The sequence below is a fragment of the Bombina bombina genome, chromosome 11 (assembly GCF_027579735.1).
Source record: "Bombina bombina isolate aBomBom1 chromosome 11, aBomBom1.pri, whole genome shotgun sequence".
NCBI lineage: Eukaryota > Metazoa > Chordata > Amphibia > Anura > Bombinatoridae > Bombina > Bombina bombina.
In genome coordinates, this window is record NC_069509.1 from 62492232 (window position 1) to 62514856 (window position 22625).

Below are 22625 nucleotides of genomic sequence, written 5' to 3' on the forward strand. Positions count from 1 at the left end.
TATTTTGTAGAAATATCATAGAAGATCGTTTTCTAATGGTTTTAAATACCACTGTTGAATTCTGTCAGCGCAAAGAACTGTGGAGGTCATGTGGCCCAAAGCCATGGGAAAACCACATAATCACAGGTTTTCTAATAGGCAAGAACAGGCTCAAATTTAAAACCCCCACATCTTTAGTGCAGGGGTATATAGGGGCTCAACAGTGATGGAGTTAAACAGTGTCCCCTTCATTCAGAGTATAGACTTCTGAAAATAAATTCTTTTTAGCTCAGAGACGTTTACAGATGTCCTCAAAGGCAAAAAAATGTCAAGGTATAAGTGTTTTTCTGCTTGGGCGCAGAAAGTTTAATCTAACTGTCAGAATCTCAATAATTTATTATTATTATTATTATTGTTATCAGGTATTATAAGAGCGCCAACAGATTCCGCAGCGATATAAACATAGGCGGTATACAAGATACAATTTATGGGGATCAAATGGGTAGAGGGCCCTGCCTAGAGTTGCACTGGTAGTTAACTCTTAAGGTGATCTACAAACAGCTGGGCTCATAGGCTTACATGCTAAGGGGTTTGAGAAGATAGCTATGGAGATAGGAAGGTTAATGTATATGATATGCATCCCTAAAAAGAGTAGAGTCTTTAGGAAGTGCTTGAAGCTTACAAAACTAGGGGAGAGGCTTGTGGAGCAAGGCAGAGAGTTCCATAAGATGGGAGCCAGTCTGGAGAAGTCTTGTAAACAGGAATGTGAGGAGGTAACAATAGAGCGAAGGGGACAGGAGAGAGTATCTGGAGACAAGGTCTGAGATGTAGGGGGGAGCAGTGCAGTTGAGGACTTTGTATGTCTGAGTGAGAATTTTGTGTTTTGGCAGAGAGGTGCAGCAGATGAAGAGCGACGTGTAAGGAAGAAGGACTTTATGTGGACTTTAGCAGAGATATGAGTTGAAGAATGCTCATAGTTTATATGGACATCTCCATTATAGCATTCATTGCACATTAAATAAAATATATTTATTTCATATCATTTTGCTTGGCCAATTAATTATTATGTTACATTTTACTTATTTCCAGGTGTTTGCAATTTGTTACCTCTACTTTTTCAATGCAATCAAACAATGCTCCTGTTTTAGAGATTGATCTGTTTACTTTTTACAGCTGGGTTAAATTCTCTTTATTCTGTAACATATTCTTTTCTACAGTGTTTGTTTGTTCATCAAACTGCCACGTGTAGCCTGGCAAGCAAGTTAATTAGCTATTGAAACTTAACAGAACTGATGTATTCGTCTTGTGCCAAAAAATATTTTTCAATGTTCTGTAGCTTACCTATGGGAAAAAAAACATCTGGTTCTATAAAAGTTAACACCATCCTGTTTGCTGCTGATACCTTTTGGTTGACCACCAAAAGCCTAGAATAGAAATGAGTCGCTGTTGATAGCACAGGGACCGCTATTAATATCGCTGGACTGTGCTAGGATTAGTAAACAATCTGGTGTTACAAGTCCATGGTAAAACTGAATAACCAGAGAATGTTTAGAATCGCTGACATCCCTTTAGTTCACCCTATACTTTCAATGGATATCACGACAGTGCTAAACATGGCTCAGATTACAAGTTGAAAACCTGATGTTAAAGGGACATAAAACCCTATTTTTTTATGTCATGATTTAGGTAGAACATACAATTTTAAACATCTTTCCAGTTTACTTCTACTATCAAATTTGCTTCATTCTCTTGGTATCATTTGCTGAAGTAACAGTAATGCACTACTGGTTTCTAACTAAACACATAGGCATCGATTTATTAAGGGCCGAATGGCCCTGAATGCCCGTTTCCGTATGCTGTTGGCATTCAGCGATGTCGGGCGGACATGATCCGCTACAGGGGATCATGTTTGTCCGACTGTTAATAAATTGACCTCATGGGGTAAGCCAATGACAAATAGGCATAAATATGCAGCCACCAATCAGCAGCTAGCACCCAATGCTTTGCTGCTCTTGAGCTTACCTAGACACACCTTTCAGCAAAGGATAACAAGAGAAGGAAGCAAATTAAATAATAGAAGTAAATTGGAAAGTTGTTTAATATTGTACGCTCTGTCGTCTGAATCATGAATGTATAGTTATGACTTTACAGTCCCTTTAAGTGTTAAGGCTAGAAAAAAAGTATAAAAAAACATGTAAAACATAATAAAATAAAAGTATTATACTCATATATAAACATATTAAAGGAACATGAAACCCAAATTTTTTCTTTCGCGATTTAGAAAGAGCATGTCATTTTAAACAACTTTCTAATTTACTTCTATTATCTCATTTGCTTCATTCTCTTGATATCACTTGCTGAAAAGCATATCTAGATATGCTCAGTAGCTGCTGATTGGTTGCTGCACATAGAGGCCTTGTGTGATTGGCTCACACATGTGCATTGCTATTTCTTCAACAAAGGATATCTAAAGAATTGAGCAAATTAGATAATAGAAGTAAATTGGAAAGTTGTTTAAAATTGCATGCCCTATCTGAATCATGAAAGTTTAATTTTGACTAGACTGTCCCTTTAACTGTAAAATATAAGTTTATTATTGTAATAAATGTATGAAAAGGGTTTAAAAGGTATATGTTATATTTCAAAGTTTTTGGGAAGGGCTTGAATTATATGTGTATATATTTGTATCTGTGTATGTATATATGCGTTTATATGTTTACATATGTATGTTAATACAAACATACACACACACACACACACACACACACATATATATATATATATATATATATATATATATATATATATATATATATATATATATATATATACAGTAGATAGATAGATAGATAGATAGATAGATAGATAGATAGATAGATAGATGAAAGGGGTTAAATCTGGGTACCAGATTTACCTGATAGCGCTAACTAATGTGCAAACTAAAAAGATGGCATTAGAGACAAATTAGAAGCTTGCACACTATTCTTGAAAAGCAGCCCAAATCCACTTAAGTTATAGGATCACAAAATCCTAACAGAACAAAGAAAAATTATAGAGCACAAGTGTGAGGATGGCGCTTAACAGTCCAATTAGCAGTGTAAATGTACCTTATTTTCTTGTCTCTTGAGTTCTTCATCTGAATCAGAAGGAAGATTCAGGATAAAGCACAACAAACACATACAAACATACACTTTTGAGCTCTTCCCAGTCAAGCACATAGACATATAAAATATCCATTTTAAACAAACTGGATTTTTTTTTATTATATAAATACTTCAAATACCTTTGTTCTTCACCTTGAAGAAAATTATATTTTTTATTTAAAAAATAAATAAATATATATATATATATATATATATATAATTATTTTTTTACAGCAAGAATGTTATAGAATATAGGAATATTGTTTATAATGATTTTATATACAGTATCAATAACATTTTTCAAATGTATCTTCATGTAGTTCTCAAAATATGATTTCTCTTGTAAGGTGTATCCAGTCCACGGGTTCATCCATTACTTGTGGGATATTCTCCTTCCCAACAGGAAGTTGCAAGAGGACACCCACAGCAGAGCTGTCTATATAGCTCCTCCCCTAACTGCCACCCCCAGTCATTCTCTTGCAACTCTCGACAAGAAAGGAAGTATCAAGAGATATGTGGTGACTTAGTGTAGTTTTACCTTCAATCAAGAGTTTATTTTTAAACGGTACCGGCGTTGTACTGTTTTACTCTCAGGCAGAAATTAGAAGAAGAATTCTGCCTGGAGGTTTGATGATCTTAGCGGTTTGTAACTAAGGTCCATTGCTGTTCTCACACATAACTAATGAATGTGGGAAAACTTAGGTTGGGGGAACGGTCTGCAGATTACCTGCTTTGAGGTATGTTCAGTATTTTTATTTCTAGAGAGATGAATAAGTCTAGAAAATGCTGACAGAGCCTTGTGTATTTGAGGTAAGCCTGATGCAGTGATTTAACAGCGACTGGGTTCATGCCTACAAAACAAGGTAATATTCATGTTAATATTCATATTACTTAGTGACAAAACGTTTACATGATTTCATAAATAGGACGTTTTTTCTCTGATGGAGATAAGTCTTTATTTTGGGTCTAGTTTCCACATGGCTAGTCAGATACTCCTAGGAGTACTTTCTTAAGGCCCCTCTGACATCCAGTACATGGTGGGAGCGGCCTATTTTAGCGCTCTAACTGTGCAGTTTTAATTCAGACTGAGACATCCAGCTTCACTAGAGGAGGCCTCTGGCATCTGAGAACCATTTCAAAGGGGTTATTTCTGCATCGCCTTCTTAGACAGGCATTACCAGTTTGTGGCTCTTCCCTTCGGGTTAGCCACGGCACCAAGAATCTTTACGAAGGTTCTGGGGTCCCTACTGGCGGTTCTAAGGCCACGAGGCATAGCGGTGGCTCCTTACTTAGACGACATTCTGATACAGGCATCGACTTTTCAAGTCGCCAAGTCCCATACGGACATTGTTCTGGCCTTTCTGAGGTCTCACGGGTGGAAGGTGAACGAAGAAAAGAGTTCTCTCTCCCCTCTCACAAGAGTTTCCTTCCTAGGAACACTGATAGATTCAGTAGAAATGAAAATTTTTCTGACAGAGGTCAGGTTATCAAAACTTCCTGCCGTGCTCTTCATTCCACTTCTCGGCCGTCAGTGGCTCAGTGTATGGAAGTAATCGGCCTAATGGTAGCGGCAATGGACATAGTTCCGTTTGCCCGCCTACATCTTAGACCGCTGCAACTTTGCATGCTCAATCAGTGGAATGGGGATTACACAGATTTGTCCCCTCTGCTAAATCTGGATCAAGAGACCAGGGATTCTCTTCTCTGGTGGTTATCTCGGGTCCATCTGTCCAGGGGAATGAGTTTCCGCAGGCCAGAGTGGACTATAGTGACGACAGATGCCAGCCTTCTGGGCTGGGGCGCAGTCTGGAACTCCCTGAAGGCTCAGGGTTCATGGACTCAGGAGGAAGCCCTCCTTCCGATAAACATTCTGGAACTGAGAGCTATATTCAAAGCTCTTCAGGCTTGGCCTCAACTAGCTGCGGTCAGGTTCATCAGATTTCAGTCGGACAATATCCCGACTGTAGCCTATATCAACCATCAGGGGGGAACAAGAAGCCCCCTGGCAATGTTGGATGTTTCAAAGATAATTCTATGGGCAGAGGTTCACTCTTGCCATCTCTCAGCTATACATATCCCAGGAGTAGAGAACTGGGAGGCGGATTTTCTAAGTCGGCAGACTTTTCATCCGGGGGAGTGGGAGCTGATTCAACTATGGGGCAAACCAGAACTGGATCTGATGGCGTCTCGTCAGAACGCCAAGCTTCCTTGCTACGGGTCCAGGTCAAGGGATCCCCAGGCAGCGCTGATAGATGCTCTAGCAGCGCCCTGGTCCTTCAGCCTGGCTTATGTGTTCCCACCATTTCTTCTCCCCCCTCGTCTGATTGCCAAGATCAAGCAGGAGAGAGCTTTGGTGATTTTGATAGCACCTGCGTGGCCACGCAGGACTTGGTATACAGATCTGGTGGACATGTCATCCCGTCCACCATGGACTCTGCCGCTGAGGCAGGACCTTCTACTCCAAGGTCCATTCAAACATCCAAATCTAATTTCTCTGCGGTTGACTGCTTGGAGATTGAACGATTGATTTTATCAAAACGTGGTTTCTCCGAGTTGGTCATTGATACCTTAATTCAGGCTCGAAAGCCTGTCACCAGGAAAATCTAACATAAGATATGGTGTAAATATCTTCATTGGTGTGAATCCAAGGGTTACTCATGGAGTAAGGTCAGGATTCCTAGGATATTATCCTTTCTCCAAGAAGGATTGGAGAAGGGATTGTCAGCTAGTTCCTTAAAGGGACAGATTTCTGCTCTGTCTATTCTTCTGCACAAGCGTCTGGCAGATGTTCCAGACGTTCAGGCGTTTTGTCAGGCTTTAGTTAGAATCAAGCCTGTGTTTAAACCTGTTGCTCCGCCATGGAGTTTAAGTTTAGTTCTTAAAGTTCTTCAAGGGGTTCCGTTCGAACCTCTGCATTCCATTGATATCAAGCTTTTATCTTGGAAAGTTCTGTTTTTGGTAGCTATCTCTTCGGCTCGAAGAGTTTCAGAGTTATCTGCCTTACAGTGTGATTCCCCTTATCTGATCTTCCATGCAGATAAGGTAGTTTTGCGTACCAAACCTGGGTTTCTTCCTAAGGTGGTATCTAATAAGAATATCAATCAAGAGATTGTTGTTCCGTCACTGTGTCCTAATCCTTCTTCAAAGAAGGAACGTCTATTACACAATCGCGCTTTAAAGTTTTATTTACAAGCTACTAAGGATTTTCGTCAAACATCTGCATTATTTGTTGTCTACTCTGGACAGAGGAGAGGCCAAAAGGCTTCGGCATCTTCTCTTTCTTTTTGGCTGAGAAGCATAATCCATTTAGCTTATGAGACTGCTGGCCAGCAGCCTCCTGAAAGAATTACAGCTCATTCCACTAGAGCGGTAGCTTCCACATGGGCTTTTAAAAACGAGGCCTCTGTTGAACAGATTTGTAAGGCGGCGACTTGGTCTTCGCTTCATACTTTTTCTAAATTCTACAAATTTTATACTTTTGCTTCCTCTGAGGCTATTTTTGGGAGAAAGGTCTTACAGGCAGTGGTGCCTTCCGTTTAAATTCCTGCCTTGTCCCTCCCTTCATCCGTGTCCTATAGCTTTGGTATTGGTATCCCACAAGTAATGGATGAACCCGTGGACTGGATACACCTTACAAGAGAAAACAAAATTTATGCTTACCTGATAAATTTCTTTCTCTTGTGGTGTATCCAGTCCACGGCCCTCCCTGTCACTTTAAGGCAGGTGTTTTTTATTTTAAACTACAGTCACCACTGCACCCTATAGTTTCTCCTTTTTCTTGCTTGTCTTCGGTCGATTGACTGGGGGTGGCAGTTAGGGGAGGAGCTATATAGACAGCTCTGCTGTGGGTGTCCTCTTGCAACTTCCTGTTGGGAAGGAGAATATCCCACAAGTAATGGATGAACCCGTGGACTGGATACACCACAAGAGAAAGAAATTTATCAGGTAAGCATAAATTTTGTTTTTATTTTGCTTATAAATGTTCTTATATACCATGCAATTAATAATAGTTCATTTTTATTCAGTTCTCGATGTCATTACGTAGTGACCGATCCATCGGGGATGTGCACATATACGTTCTGCAATGAAATGTCTACTGATCCTAAATCTGTTGTAACAAGCTTTGATATTATACTGGATATCACTGATCACACTGGAACTTTAACTTGTAACCTCTCTGGTAATGTAGCCGAGGAAATGCTATCATGCACGGTAAATGCTGATTTTCTACAATTTATTAATATATAGCAATTGATTGAGAAAGAATAAATACTGTGTAATAAACCTTAATTTAGGGGCAGATTACGAGTGGAGCACTAACAGTTACGCGCAAGCAATAAAGGGTTTATCGCAGGTGTTTGAGTTTGTCGGGTTTACCGCTCATATAACAAGTTGAAACTAAACGCAATCACTTGAGTGCAATCGCGATTTACGCCAGAATGATTACCACGTTGTCAGACCTCTGGTTAACTGTTTCGCCAAACAATAAACTGTCACAAAACACATCAAAAATACATTACAAAGTACAGTTACTCTCATAATAACATCATCTAATAAAAATATTTTTAAAAAATATTGCACAAAAAAGTTGAAAGTCCTCAAAGGTATGAGGTCTCAGGTGTTAGAAAAGGCAGGCATACATATACATGTCTAAAGATGGATATGTATGTATATGTATACAGGGAGTGCAGAATTATTAGGCAAATGAGTATTTTGACCACATCATCCTCTTTATGCATGTTGTCTTACTCCAAGCTGTATAGGCTTGAAAGCCTACTACCAATTAAGCATATTAGGTGATGTGCATCTCTGTAATGAGAAGGGGTGTGGTCTAATGACATCAACACCCTATATCAGGTGTGCATAATAATTAGGCAACTTCCTTTCCTTTGGCAAAATGGGTCAAAAGAAGGACTTGACAGGCTCAGAAAAGTAAAAAATAGTGAGATATCTTGCAGAGGGATGCAGCACTCTTAAAATTGCAAAGCTTCTGAAGAGTGATCATCGAACAATCAAGCGTTTCATTCAAAATAGTCAACAGGGTCGCAAGAAGCGTGTGGAAAAACCAAGGCGCAAAATAACTGCCCATGAACTGAGAAAAGTAAAGCGTGCAGCTGCCAAGATGCCACTTGCCACCAGTTTGGCCATATTTCAGAGCTGCAACATCACTGGAGTGCCCAAAAGCACAAGGTGTGCAATACTCAGAGACATGGCCAAGGTAAGAAAGGCTGAAAGACGACCACCACTGAACAAGACACACAAGCTGAAACGTCAAGACTGGGCCAAGAAATATCTCAAGACTGATTTTTCTAAGGTTTTATGGACTGATGAAATGAGAGTGAGTCTTGATGGGCCAGATGGATGGGCCCGTGGCCGGATTGGTAAAGGGCAGAGAGCTCCAGTCCGACTCAGACGCCAGCAAGGTGGAGGTGGAGTACTGGTTTGGGCTGGTATCATCAAAGATGAGCTTGTGGGGTCTTTTCGGGTTAAGGATGGAGTCAAGCTCAACTCCCAGTCCTACTGCCAGTTTCTGGAAGACACCTTCTTCAAGCAGTGGTACAGGAAGAAGTCTGCATCCTTCAAGAAAAACATGATTTTCATGCAGGACAATGCTCCATCACACGCGTCCAAGTACTCCACAGCGTGGCTGGCAAGAAAGGGTATAAAAGAAGAAAATCTAATGACATGGCCTCCTTGTTCACCTGATCTGAACCCCATTGAGAACCTGTGGTCCATCATCAAATGTGAGATTTACAAGGAGGGAAAACAGTACACCTCTCTGAACAGTGTCTAGGAGGCTGTGGTTGCTGCTGCACACAATGTTGATGGTGAACAAAACACTGACAGAATCCATGGATGGCAGGCTTTTGAGTGTCCTTGCAAAGAAAGGTGGCTATATTGGTCACTGATTTGTTTTTGTTTTGTTTTTGAATGTCAGAAATGTATATTTGTGAATGTTGAGATGTTATATTGGTTTCACTGGTAAAAATAAATAATTGAAATGGGTATATATTTGTTTTTTGTTAAGTTGCCTAATAATTATGCACAGTAATAGTCACCTGCACACACAGATATCCCCCTAAAATAGCTATAACTAAAAACAAACTAAAAACTACTTCCAAAACTATTCAGCTTTGTTATTAATTAGTTTTTTGGGTTCATTGAGAACATGGTTGTTGTTCAATAATAAAATTAATCCTCAAAAATACAACTTGCCTAATAATTCTGCACTCCCTGTATATATACACAGTATATATATATATGTGTTGACATATGTATTTATACATTTATAGGTGTATTTACAGATGTAATATTTACATAGGTACACACACTATATATTATATATATATATATATATATATATATATATATATATATATATATATATATATATATATATATATATATATATATATATATATATATATAAATTCATTGGAGCCCTTTGCAGTTAAAGGGACACTGAGCCCAAATTTTTTCTTTTGTGATTCAGATAGAGCATGAAATTTTAAGCAACTTTCTAATTTACTCCTATTATCAAATCTTCATTCTCTTGGTATCTTTATTTGAAAAGCAAGAATGTAAGTTTAAATGCCGGCCCATTTTTGGTGAACAACCTGGGTTGTTCTTGCTGATGGGTGGATAAATTCATCAACCAATAAAAAGTGCTGTCCAGAGTACTTAACCAAAAAAAACCGTTAGACGCCTTCTTTTTCAAATAAAGATAGCAAGAGAATAAATAAAATGTGATAATAGGAGTAAATTAGAAAGTTGCTTAAAATTGCCTGCTCTGTCTGAATCACAAAAGAACATTTTTTGGGTTCAGTGTCCCTTTAAGTAGATGAAAACATGTTGACCCTTTGAGTGCTAATGACGGCTCTGAGCCATCACAGAGTTTCCCACTCTCGTGCTAATGACGGCTCAGAGCCGTCACTAGCACTCTCCCACCTTGAAGGAGATTTGGGGGCTCCCACCTGCTACTACCCCGGTGATCGTGCCTGTAGAGTGACAGGCATCGCCGGGGCTTCCCGTTTTGCGTGGTGACGTCACGCGCAATAATGTGATGATGTCACCGCGCAACTTTATTTATACTTAAAGGGACAGTGAACCCAATTTTTTTTCTTTCGTGATTCAGATAGAGCATGACATTTAAAGCAACTTTTTAATTTACTCCTATTATCAAATTTTCTTTATTCTCTTGGTATCTTTATTTGAAATGCAAGAATGTAAGTTTAGATGCCGGCCCATTTTTGGTGAACAACCTGGGTTGTCCTTGCTGATTGGTGGATAAATTCATCCACCAATAAAAAAAGTGCTGTCCAGAGTTCTGAACCAAGAAAAAAGCTTAGATGCCTTCTTTTTCAAATAAAGATAGCAAAAGAACGAAGAAAAATTGATAATAGGAGAAAATTAGAAAGTTACTTAAAATTGCCTGCTCTGTCTGAATCACAAAAGAACATTTTTTGGGTTCAGTGTCCCTTTAAGTAGATGAAAACATGTTGACCCTTTGAGTGCTAATGACGACTCTGAGCCGTCACAGAGTTTCCCACTCTGGTGCTGACGGCTCAGAGCCGTCTCTAGCACTCTCCCACCTTGAGGGAGATCTGGGGGCTCCCACCTGCTACTACCCCGGTGATCGTTCTTGTAGAGTGACAGGCATCGCCGGGGCTTCCCGTTTTGCGTGGTGACGTCACGCGCAATAATGTGATGACGTCACCGTGCAACTTTTTTATACTTAAAGGGACACTGAACCCAAATTTTTTCTTTCGTGATTCAGATAGAGCATGACATTTAAAGCAACTTTCTAATTTACTCCTATTATCAAATTTTCTTTATTCTCTTGGTATCTTTATTTGAAATGCAAGAATGTAAGTTTAGATGCCGGTCCATTTTTGGTGAACAACCTGGGTTGTCCTTGCTGATTGGTGGATAAATTCATCCACCAATAAAAAAGTGCTGTTTAGAGTTCTGAACCAAGAAAAAAGCTTAGATGCCTTCTTTTTCAAATAAAGATAGCAAAAGAACAAAGAAAAATTGATAATAGGAGAAAATTAGAAAGTTACTTAAAATTGCATGCTCTGTCTGAATCACAAAAGAAAAAATGTGGGTTCAGTGTCCCTTTAACAATGTTAAGTATAGGAGCAGGGGGCATGCTGCTTTGAAGCCTGTATCTCTGTAATCGCCTAACCTTTCCAACAGTGTAAGTCTTGAGGGTCTGAAAAAAAACAAGTTAAAAGGGAGGAGAGAGATCGCAAAAGAGAGGTGGAGAGAGCGCAAAAGAGAGGTGGAGAGAGAGCGCAAAAGAGAGGGGGAGAGAGAGAGCGCAAAAGAGAGGTGGAGAGAGCGCAAAAGAGAGGTGGAGAGAGAGCGCAAAAGAGAGGGGGAGAGACAGCACAAAAGAGAGGGGAAGAGAGAGAGTGCAAAAGAGAGGGGGAGAGAGAGAGAACGCAAAAGAGAGGGAAGAGAGAGAGAGCAAAAGAGAGGGGAGAGAGAGAGAGAGCAAGGGGTGGGACCGGTGTACTGCAAAAAATGGACCGTGTACACAGACTTTAGGACTAGTGTATTTATAAATAAATAGAACATATTCTGCTATGTGAAGAACATGGGAATGTGAAATATTCATATTTTCATGTTGGGTTAGTGCCCTTAAAAATTAGCAATCGGGTTTGTGCACGAGTAGGGTGTTAGTTTTTCCCTCCACTTTTTTTTGCTCCATTGACTTCGTGAGCACGCAATATTCTAACTTTGACTTTTTGCGCTCATTGGTTTAGAGCAAGAGCGAAAACAGTTTACTTACAACTCCTAATACGAGCGCAACACAACAAATGCAAAAAGCTTACTTCTAGTGCAGTTAATGCTAGAGTTGGAGCGTTAAATAGCGCTCCACTCGTAATCTGGCCCTTAGCCAGTTATCCTAAAAATATGGATAATTATTTGACTGAATAAATTGTTAGTATTTCCTCCTATTGCAAGTAATGATGATGTTACAGAACATTTCTGTATGTTTGATTTAGGTAGATGAATTTGTAAATTTAACAGAAAATCAGAAAACCACTTTGAAATGGACTTTCCTGTTGGAACGCTGTAAAATCTATTTAAAGGTTAGAATGTTTATTATAGACATGTTACAGTAAACATTCCTATGAGCTTATTTTATCGGAGAGGCCTTATTTTAAACCTCAATTAAAAATAAATTGTCATGCCAACAGTGAAAGAGAAAAAAAACTAATTTTATTTCAGATAATATCTTCTCGTGTAGGTAATAAACAAAATAATCTAAAACTAATTTTAGGAAATTAATTTGAAACATTTTGATGCTTTTTTAAAAGGTACAGAGGATACAAATCATCAAAAAATAATAAAAAATCTCTCCCTGCTACCGGTCACTCCATTGAAGAAAAAATACAAACCATCCTAGTTTAGATAAGGCTTATATTTTGAAATTTGTTCCCATTGCTACATCAGTGGTTTATAAAATTTGCTTTAAGTCTGATAAAAAAATACTCACAAAACAAATACAAGTAGATCTCTGGTACAGCAGCTAATCAGTAGTATGTTTTCCAAACATCTAAAAAGTAAATTTCCAACTAACTTAATGACATTTGTTGTTTAAAGTTTCATGCCCTGTCTGAATCATGAAAGTTTATTTTTGACTAGACATGTCATGCTGAAGGATAATTGTGGGACGCATACACTTCCTTGAAGGGGATTTGCTGGGGTGAAAGCAATGATCAAGGGCCTGGTAGACAGTTAAACATGAATAATGTCATTTAAAATAACCATTTCTTTCTAATGACACGAGTCCACTGATCATCATTAATTACTGTTGGGGATATCATTCCTGCCCAGCAGGAGGCGGCAAAGAGCACCACAGCAAAGCTGTTAAATATCACCTCCCTTCCCTCCCACTCCAGTCATTCTCTTTGCCTACGTTAGAGCAAGGAAGTGGTAAAGTTAGGTGTTAGAAAAGATTCTTCAAGCAAGATTTTATTATTTATTTTATTTTTTTTAAATATTTTTTATTGAGGTTTTGTATAATAAACATAAAACATAGATCACCCTTTGATATCAGAGAAAGATACAAATACAATTGAACAACATATTTCAACGATTATAAAATTCACCACAGATAGGCAGATGGAACCTCGCTTTTATAATATATTAGCATAAGTGGCTGACCTATTGAAGACTCATTTTTAGGCCAAATGGCTTATGGATATAGCAGATAACTGGTGGTCAGATGGATAGCTCATTATGAGCTGCAAAAAGAAAAGGAATGAGTATACGTTATGGGGGAGGGGAAATTTTAGCGGGTAAGCACCGCTCTTAAAATGAGGGGAGGGTTGGAGGAGCGGAGCCATATGTGTAAGTACTTATATATATATCTATATACGGGTGTCATAAAAGATATAGCAGGGCCTCTAAGAATGGTAAAACAATGTCAGTGAAGACTATGCACCAATTGACATCTTGGGAAGTCTAGGGACCTATAATAAAATGTGTCAACAGGGGATTAGATTAGTGGCTGGAAGGGTCGTATATTAAAATATTAAGGGAAATTCAGAGCAAATGGGTTTACTATGCTTGACAATATTAAACCTCAGGAAGTTTACCCCTAGCAAAGACATTAGCAAGTTCTCAACCGAGTAAGTAAAATAACAATGATCAGTTACCATACATGTTTCATGACTCAGAACCTTCTAGTAACGTGTATTCAATAGAATTAACAGTAGCGACCAATAAACAACCAAAATGCACAGATCATTTAGAAGCACCTTTGTAATGAAAAGTCACACTATACCAACTATGCTATACTAAAATTACCCGTGTTATACACAGACGAATAATGGAGGCAAGAGGTAGTATTAGTTGGCAAACCTATGCCTTAAAGTTAACTATGAATTAAAGGTAATTTATACACGCAAGGAGAGAGGTATACCCCACTTAGATAGTAGTGCATAGTGATGGGGTATTTGTCCACATCTAAATTGGTAGGACACGCTAGTAGCGTACCTAGGCATAATGTAAGTGTGTGTGCCTAGAGAAGAGTAAACTCTGCAAGATAAATATGTGGTATCAGTAAGGCTCTACCTAAAATATATTTAAGTGGCTATGCTAAAGTATTTATTTAAGTTCCCACTTATTATTTAAGTAGCGTTAGCTGAACTAGTTTTAATACTAGAATCCCCAAAACAAATCTGGTAGTTCATAGAAGGCATAGTGCGAAAAGGCTATATGCGTAACAACACGTATTGAATAAACATAAACAGATCGGAGCTATGTTCTAGAAGGTTAATATAAACAGCACTTCTTTACATCAGAGTTTTAGGCAATACATATAATATCCCTATACTTGCTAAGATATAACCTAGACGGACCATTCTTTGAAGTATATTATTGAGTCTAGCAAACTCTCTGCTGCAGGTCACACGGTATGCATGAAGTGTTAAGGGTATATGGCGTCTTTAATATAAGCTGTATAAGTATAGGCATAAGCAGATCCATTTTATCAACCCCTACCAAGTGCTAGCATAATCACCTAATACCAGTCTATGCACGCTATGGAGTATCAGGAAACTAAAATCAGCCGCATACAAATAAAATATATACATTTTGATTGAAGCAGTCATTAGTAAAAGATGTTAGTTTTCATGTAGTGTGACTATACTTCAAGGTAAACATTAAGTAGGCATCCATGAACTAGGGTTATCAAGCAACAAGAACTAGTAAACAGAAACAGTGCCCAGTTTTAGAGCATGTCAAACATGTGAGTGCTTGCAATGGTAATGGGAAGACATCGTTGGCGTAAGTGCCCTAAACATGTCCGTAAAGGAGTAGCATGGAAGAGGAATTTGAATTAGATCATACCAGCACTGTATGAACCTAGCCTCATATCCTGCATGGACGAAGCTCTCAGTTCTACCCCACACCTAGGCAAATCCATCTTGTATACTGTGGGACAGTCAGAAGGTTCAGAGCACCCTCCAGCAGTGTCGACATTGACCGCATCTCATAAGGCAGCTGAACGTCTAACACCATGCCATATGTGCAAACAAGGAGACTGTAGCCAGGTGCGCTATGGGTATAAACACAGGCGTCTGAGATGTTGAGTGGTAGGGACTGCTGTTTAGAAAATATCTTTAACCGTAACTCGGCATCTAGTGTTCCAATAGACGGGGTCTTCGGGCTTGAGGGAGAGCTACTGGCTAACTTACAATCTACCTTGTCAATGAGGGTATGGGCTGAGGTTGTCAAGTAGCTTGTCCGGTTCGTTCCCTTCCTCTGCATCTGAGGCGCCTCGAGCTGAACTGCGCTGTTTAGCCCAGACAGAGAGTAGAGTTGTAGGAGAGGAGCAGGGCACTGCAAGTTAACGATATGCCTCCCATAACTCTGGCGCAGATGCTCGGTTGAGGGGATGGGTAAGGCATCACAATCGTACCATCCTGAGATAACTCTATCTGTGGGCCTTCAGGCCTCTTGCCAGGTAGAGCGTTGCTAGGTAGACCTCTCATCGATCGCAACGTGGTTGATATATCAAAAAAGCAGCTTTCCATCTGCCGATCTAGGTCTTGTAGCAGGATATACAAAAGCTCATGATTATCCTCCATTTTACGAGGAGCTTCAGATTACAACTAGAGTCGATAGTAGGCCCAGACAGCTTCCTCCGGTAAAAATTGTGAATCACCCAATTAGACACATAAACTGGCTTAGGCAGAATATCCGTCACTTAAGGACTGATTAGTAGTAGTCCATATGTAGAATTAGGTCGATCTTTGCTTAGAATATAAACTTTTTTCCTGGTTTAGGCCTAGGAGCTCAATCAATGTACGTCTGCTTACTCTGACCGTTGGCTCCGCCCCCCCAAGATTTTATTATTTTTTAAGTAGTGCAGGATGGTGCTGCTTTGTTCTAGGGTGTAGCCATAGTCCATATCAGTCTCTTCAGTAGAGCAGTGGTGACTTTCAAGCAATGGGAACTTGTGGGACATAATTCTCACTGCGCCTCCCATGTAATGTATGCTGCCCTAATTCTGAAAGCCTGAGTAAGATTACTCAGTCTTCATCTCCTTTTTCCACAGGTCCATGTGAGGGAGAAGACCTCTCAAACCTAGTGAGCTGCCATGCTGCCTGGCAGATTTATGAGGTAAGTGCTGACTTTATTTTTCTGGGTACAACAGGAAAAAGTGGGCACTTTATTCAATAAGAGCCACACAGTTTTTCTCCTATCTGTTAAAGGGAACATATACTGGCAGTATGTTAACGCAGGCACTGGGGCTGAGGATTGTTAAAAAAGGCTCTTGTTATGTGGTTTCATTTCTCCTGGCGGCTTGAATCTATAATATGCCGAACGGGAAATTCATTTTCTCCTACATTGGTGTGTCTGGTCCACGGCTTCATCCTTACTTGTGGGAATATTCTCTTCCCCAACAGGAAATGGCAAAGAGAGCACAGCAAAAGCTGCCCATATAGCCCCCCCCCCTCTGGCTCCGCCCCCCAGTCATTCTCTTTGCCGCTCTGAACAAGTAGCATCTCCACGGGGATGGTAAAGAGTATGTGGTGTTAGTTGTAGTTTTTTATTCTTCTATCAAGAGTTTGTTATTTTAAAATAGTGCCGGTTTGTACTATTTACTCTACAACAGAAAGTGATGAAGAGTTCTGTTTAAATAGGTGTATGATTTTAGCAGCAGTAACTAAAATCCATTGCTGTTCCCACGCAGGACTTTTGAGCCCAGAGAACTTCAGTTGGGGGGAACAGTTTGCAGACTTTTCTGCTCAAGGTATGACTAGTCCATTTTCTAACAAGACATAGTAATGCTAGAAGACTGTCATTTTCCCTTTTTGGGATCGGTAAGCCATTTTTCTTAGACTCATAACAGAATGAAGGCTTATTAATGGGCTATATACTGGTTGACACTATTGTGGGCTAAATCGATTGATTTATACAATATTTATATGTCTTTTGGAGTGTTTTGGAACTTGAAAACACTTTGGGAACGTTTTTTATTCGCCTGGCAGTCGTTTAGACACCTATTCTAGTCAGGAAGGGCCTTTCACTCTGGTATGCAGAGGGAGGAGGCCTCATTTTCGCGCCTTAATTGCGCAGTTACTTCTGGAAGCAGTGCATGCAGCTTCATGTGAGAAGGTCCTGTGGCCATAAAAAACGATCCTGGAAGGCTTATTTCTGTGGCGAATAACCCCCAAGAAAAAGTAAAGCCGCAGCAAAGGCTGTGGCTGGGACTGTAGTGGGTTTAAACTGGTAAATTGAACAAATAGCTCCGGTTTGCTCATTTAAGGGGTTACAAACTTGAAAGACAGTAACGGTTTTGTTTAAAAACGGTTTTTTTGCATTAATAGCCTGTATAAGCCTGTCTAACATGTCTTTACCTTCAGATAGAACATGTTCTGTATGTATGGAGGCCAAGGTGGTCCCCCCTTTAAATGTATGTGAAAATTGTGACACTAGGGTGCAAATACCCAAAAGGGTGGCGGACATAGTGACTAAGGAGTGGGAGAAGCCAGGTATACCTTTTGTCCCACCTCCTATATTTAAGAAAATGTTCCCCATTGTCGACCCCAGGAGGGACGCATGGCAAACAGTTCCTAAGGTTGAGGGGGCAGTTTCTACGTTGGCCAAACGCACGACTATTCCCATTGAGGACAGTTGTGCTTTCAAAGATCCTATGGATAAAAAATTGGAAGGATTGCTTAAAAAGATATTTGTTCAGCAAGGTTTCCTCCTCCAACCAATTTCGTGCATTATTCCTGTCACAACGGCGGCGTCTTTTTGGTTCGAAGAACTAGAAAATTCGCTCAATAAGGAGACTCCATATGAGGAAGTCATGGACAGAATTCACGCACTAAAGTTGGCCAATTCCTTTATTTTAGATGCCGCTTTGCAATTGGCGAAATTAGCGGCGAAAAATTTAGGTTTTGCAATTGTGGCGCACAGAGCGCTTTGGCTAAAATCTTGGTCGGCGGATGTGTCATCCAAGACAAAATTGCTTAATATTCCTTTCAAAGGTAAGACCCTTTTTGGGCCAGAATTGAAGGAGATTATTTCAGACATCGCTGGGGGAAAGGGCCATGCCCTCCCACAGGATAGGCCTTTCAAGGCTAAGAACAAATCTAATTTTCGTTCCTTTCGCAACTTCAGGAACGGACCGTCTCCTAACTCTACAGCCTCTAGACAAGAGGGTAACGCTTCCCAGGCTAAGCCAGCATGGAAACCAATGCAAGGCTGGAACAAGGGTAAACTGGCCAAGAAGCCTGCTGCTGCTACCAAGACAGCATGAAGGGGTAGTCCCCGATCCGGGACCGGATCTAGTAGGGGGCAGACTTTCTCTCTTTGCTCAGGCTTGGGCAAGAGATGTTCAGGATCCCTGGGCACTAGAAATAGTCTCTCAGGGTTATCTTCTAGAATTCAAAGAACTTCCTCCAAGGGGAAGGTTCCACATGTCTCGCTTATCTTCAGACCAGATAAAGAGACAGGCATTCTTACATTGCGTAGGAGATCTATTAAAGATGGGAGTGATACACCCTGTTCCAACAGTGGAACAAGGTCAGGGGTTTTACTCAAACCTGTTTGTAGTTCCCAAAAAAGAGGGAACTTTCAGACCAATTCTGGATTTAAAAATTCTAAATAAATTCCTCCATCGTTCAAAATGGAAACCATTCGAACGATTTTACCAACAATCCAGGAGGGTCAATTCATGACTACTGTGGATTTAAAGGATGCGTACCTACATATTCCTATCCACAAAGATCATTATCAGTTCCTAAGGTTCGCCTTTCTGGACAAACATTACCAGTTCGTGGCTCTTCCGTTTGGTTTAGCCACTGCTCCCAGAATTTTCACAAAGGTGCTAGGGTCCCTTCTAGCGGTTCTAAGACCGAGGGGCATTGCAGTGGCACCTTACCTAGACGACATCCTAATCCAAGCGTCGTCCCTTTCCAGATCAAGGGCTCATACAGACATTGTATTAGCTTTTCTCAGGTCTCACGGGTGGAAGGTGAACATGGAAAAGAGTTCCCTGTCCCCGGCTACAAGAGTTCCCTTTCTGGGAACAATAATAGATTCTGTAGAAATGAAGATTTTTCTGACAGAGGTCAGAAAATTAAAGCTTCTAAAGGCTTGTCAAGTTCTTCAATCGATTCCTCAGCCTTCCATAGCTCAGTGCATGGAAGTAATAGGTCTAATGGTGGCAGCAATGGACGTGGTTCCTTTTGCTCGAATTCATCTAAGACCATTGCAACTGTGCATGCTCAGACAGTGGAATGGGGATTATGCAGACTTGTCTCCCCAGATTCAAGTAGACCAGTTAACCAGAGACTCACTCCGTTGGTGGTTGACTCAGGATCACCTGTCTCAGGGAATGAGTTTCCGCAGACCAGAGTGGGTCACTGTCACGACCGAAGCCAGTCTATTAGGCTGGGGCGCGGTCTAGGACTCCCTAAAAGCTCAGGGTCTATGGTCTCGGGAAGAGTCTCTTCTCCCGATAAACATCCTGGAACTGAGAGCGATATTCAATGCGCTCCGGGCTTGGCCTCAACTAGCGAAGGCCGGATTCATAAGATTCAGTCGGACAACATGACGACTGTAGCTTACATCAATCATCAGGGAGGAACAAAGAGTTCCTTGGCGATGAGAGAGGTATCCAAGATCATCAAATGGGCGGAGGATCACTCCTGCCATCTATCTGCAATTCACATCCCAGGAGTAGACAACTGGGAGGCGGATTATTTGAGTCGTCAGACTTTCCATCCGGGGGAGTGGGAACTCCACCCGGAGGTCTCCGCCCAGTTAACTCAATTATGGGGCATTCCAGAAATGGATCTGATGGCGTCCCGTCAGAACTTCAAGGTTCCTTGCTACGGGTCCAGATCCAGGGATCCCAAGGCGACGCTGGTGGATGCATTAGTGGCGCCTTGGTCGTTCAACCTAGCTTATGTGTTTCCACCGTTTCCTCTCCTTCCCAGGCTCGTAGCCAGGATCAAACAGGAGAAGGCCTCGGTGATTCTGATAGCTCCTGCGTGGCCACGCAGGACTTGGTATGCAGACCTGGTGAATATGTCATCGGCTCCACCATGGAAGCTACCTTTGAGACAGGATCTTCTAGTACAAGGTCCATTCGAACATCCAAATCTAGTCTCTCTGCAGCTGACTGCTTGGAAATTGAACGCTTGATTTTATCTAAGTGTGGGTTTTCAGATTCAGTTATAGATACTCTGGTCCAAGCCAGAAAACCTGTGACTAGGAAAATTTACCATAAAATATGGAAAAAATATATCTGTTGGTGTGAATCCAAGGGATTTTCTTGGAGTAAAATTAAAATTCCTAAGATTCTTTCCTTTCTCCAAGAGGGTTTGGATAAAGGGTTATCAGCAAGTTCTCTAAAAGGACAGATATCTGCTTTGTCTGTTTTGTTACACAAGCGCCTGGCAGCAGTGCCAGATGTACAAGCTTTTGTACAGGCCTTAGTCAGAATCAAGCCTGTTTACAGACCCATGACTCCTCCATGGAGTCTAAATTTAGTTCTTTCAGTTCTTCAAGGGGTTCCGTTTGAACCTTTACATTCCATAGATATTAAGTTACTATCTTGGAAAGTTCTGTTTTTGGTTGCTATTTCTTCTGTGAGAAGAGTTTCTGAATTGTCTGCTTTGCAGTGTGATCCACCCTATCTGGTATTCCATGCAGATAAGGTTGTTTTGCGTACCAAACCTGTTTTTTTTCCAAAAGTGGTTTCCAACAGGAATATTAACCAGGAAATAGTTGTTCCTTCTCTGTGTCCGAATCCAGTTTCAAAGAAGGTACGTTTGTTACACAATTTAGATGTGGTCCGTGCTTTAAAGTTCTAATTAGATGCAACAAAGGATTTCAGACAGACTTCATCTTTGTTTGTCGTTTATTCTGGTAAGAGGAGAGGACAGAAAGCTACTGCTACCTCTCTTTTTGGCTGAAAAGCATCATCCGATTGGCTTATGAGACTGCCGGATGGCAGCCTCCTGAACGAATTACAGCTTACTCTACTAGAGCTGTGGCTTCCACATGGGCCTTCAAGAACGAGGCTTCTGTTGATCAGATATGTAAGGCAGCGACTTGGTCTTCTCTGCACACTTTTGCCAAACTTTACAAATTCGATACTTATGCTTCTTCGGAGGCTATTTTTGGGAGAAAGGTTTTGCAAGCTGTGGTGCCTTCCATTTAGGTAACCTGACTTGTTCCCTCCCTTCATCCGTGTCCTAAAGCTTTGGTATTGGTTCCCACAAGTAAGGATGAAGCCGTGGACCGGACACACCAATGTAGGAGAAAGCAGAATTTATGCTTACCTGATAAATTTCTTTCTCCTACGGTGTGTCCGGTCCACGGCCGCCCTGGCTTTTTAGTCAGGTTTCAAAATTTTTTCTTTCTATACACTACAGTCACCACGGCACCCTATGGTTTCTCCTTTTTCTCCTAACCGTCGGTCGAATGACTGGGGGGCGGAGCCAGAGGGGGGGCTATATGGGCAGCTTTTGCTGTGCTCTCTTTGCCATTTCCTGTTGGGGAAGAGAATATTCCCACAAGTAAGGATGAAGCCGTGGACCGGACACACCGTAGGAGAAAGAAATTTATCAGGTAAGCATAAATTCAGTTTTTCAGACGCCTACGATGGGCTGGGATAACTGAGGCGGCGGTTTACTGGTGCGCGCCATTTTCCCCTGCATTTACTGTGACCGGATAACAATCTCCCTGGAAAGCGCATAATAAAGTTTAAATCTGCGCTTTTGGGACTGGACAGCTGCTCACTATACTGCAGACGCTGTTGTTGCTATTTTGCGAGTTCCGGATAATTTACTAGAGAGATTCTATCCGGTGTCAGCAGGGCAGATAGGCAAAGCTAAGCTGAGGTGTACAGGTTGTAATAGTACTTGCATACACTCTATTTAGTTACTTACTGCAGAATATAAAAAAAGGTTACGTTTTAACATTTAAAGTGACAGTAACTTTTTTGTGTTTAAATTTTTATTAAAATGTAAGTATTTTTTTGTGGTAAATTGTTCCATTGTGAGTCAGAATGGACCAAGAGGCCTTGCAAAATGCTTGTTTTGGTGCTATGTGGAACCACCTATCCCTTCTGTTCCTTATGTTTTGAGAGAACTTTAAATTACAGGGATAGATTTTTTTTCTGAGCCAACATTGTCTAAGGCAGATACTGTTTAGGTGCCTAACGACAATGTTCACTATATACCGCAGCTTTCTCCTTAAGTGTCCAAAAAATGTATTGCCCACTCTTACAGTGCCCTGCGCTTCCTCTGTAACTCCACCTGGAGTGACGTTGCAAGACATCACTTACCTCATGCCCTCTGCAGTCTCTGATGCGCTGTCTGCTTTTCCCATGCCGCAGGGAAAGCGCAAGAAGAAAGGTAAACTTTCAGTAAGTGAGGTTGCTGACGCTGTTGCTATTTTGAATGCCCCCTCCCAGAAGCCTGAGGAGGAGGATACTTCGATAGCATCTGAAGGTGA

The 22625-nt window shown here is 40.7% G+C and overlaps 1 protein-coding gene across 1 annotated transcript in view; it reads left to right on the plus strand.

Annotated features, from left to right (window-relative positions):
• The window catches only part of MEIOB (meiosis specific with OB-fold), a 200233-nt gene that overhangs the window by 171864 nt on the left and 5744 nt on the right, over window positions 1-22625 (plus strand). Inside the window, exons 11-12 of the mRNA XM_053694201.1 lie at window positions 7148-7334; window positions 12137-12223. Of these exons, the coding sequence (XP_053550176.1) occupies window positions 7148-7334; window positions 12137-12223 (274 nt within the window). The remainder of the gene's footprint in view (window positions 1-7147; window positions 7335-12136; window positions 12224-22625) is intronic.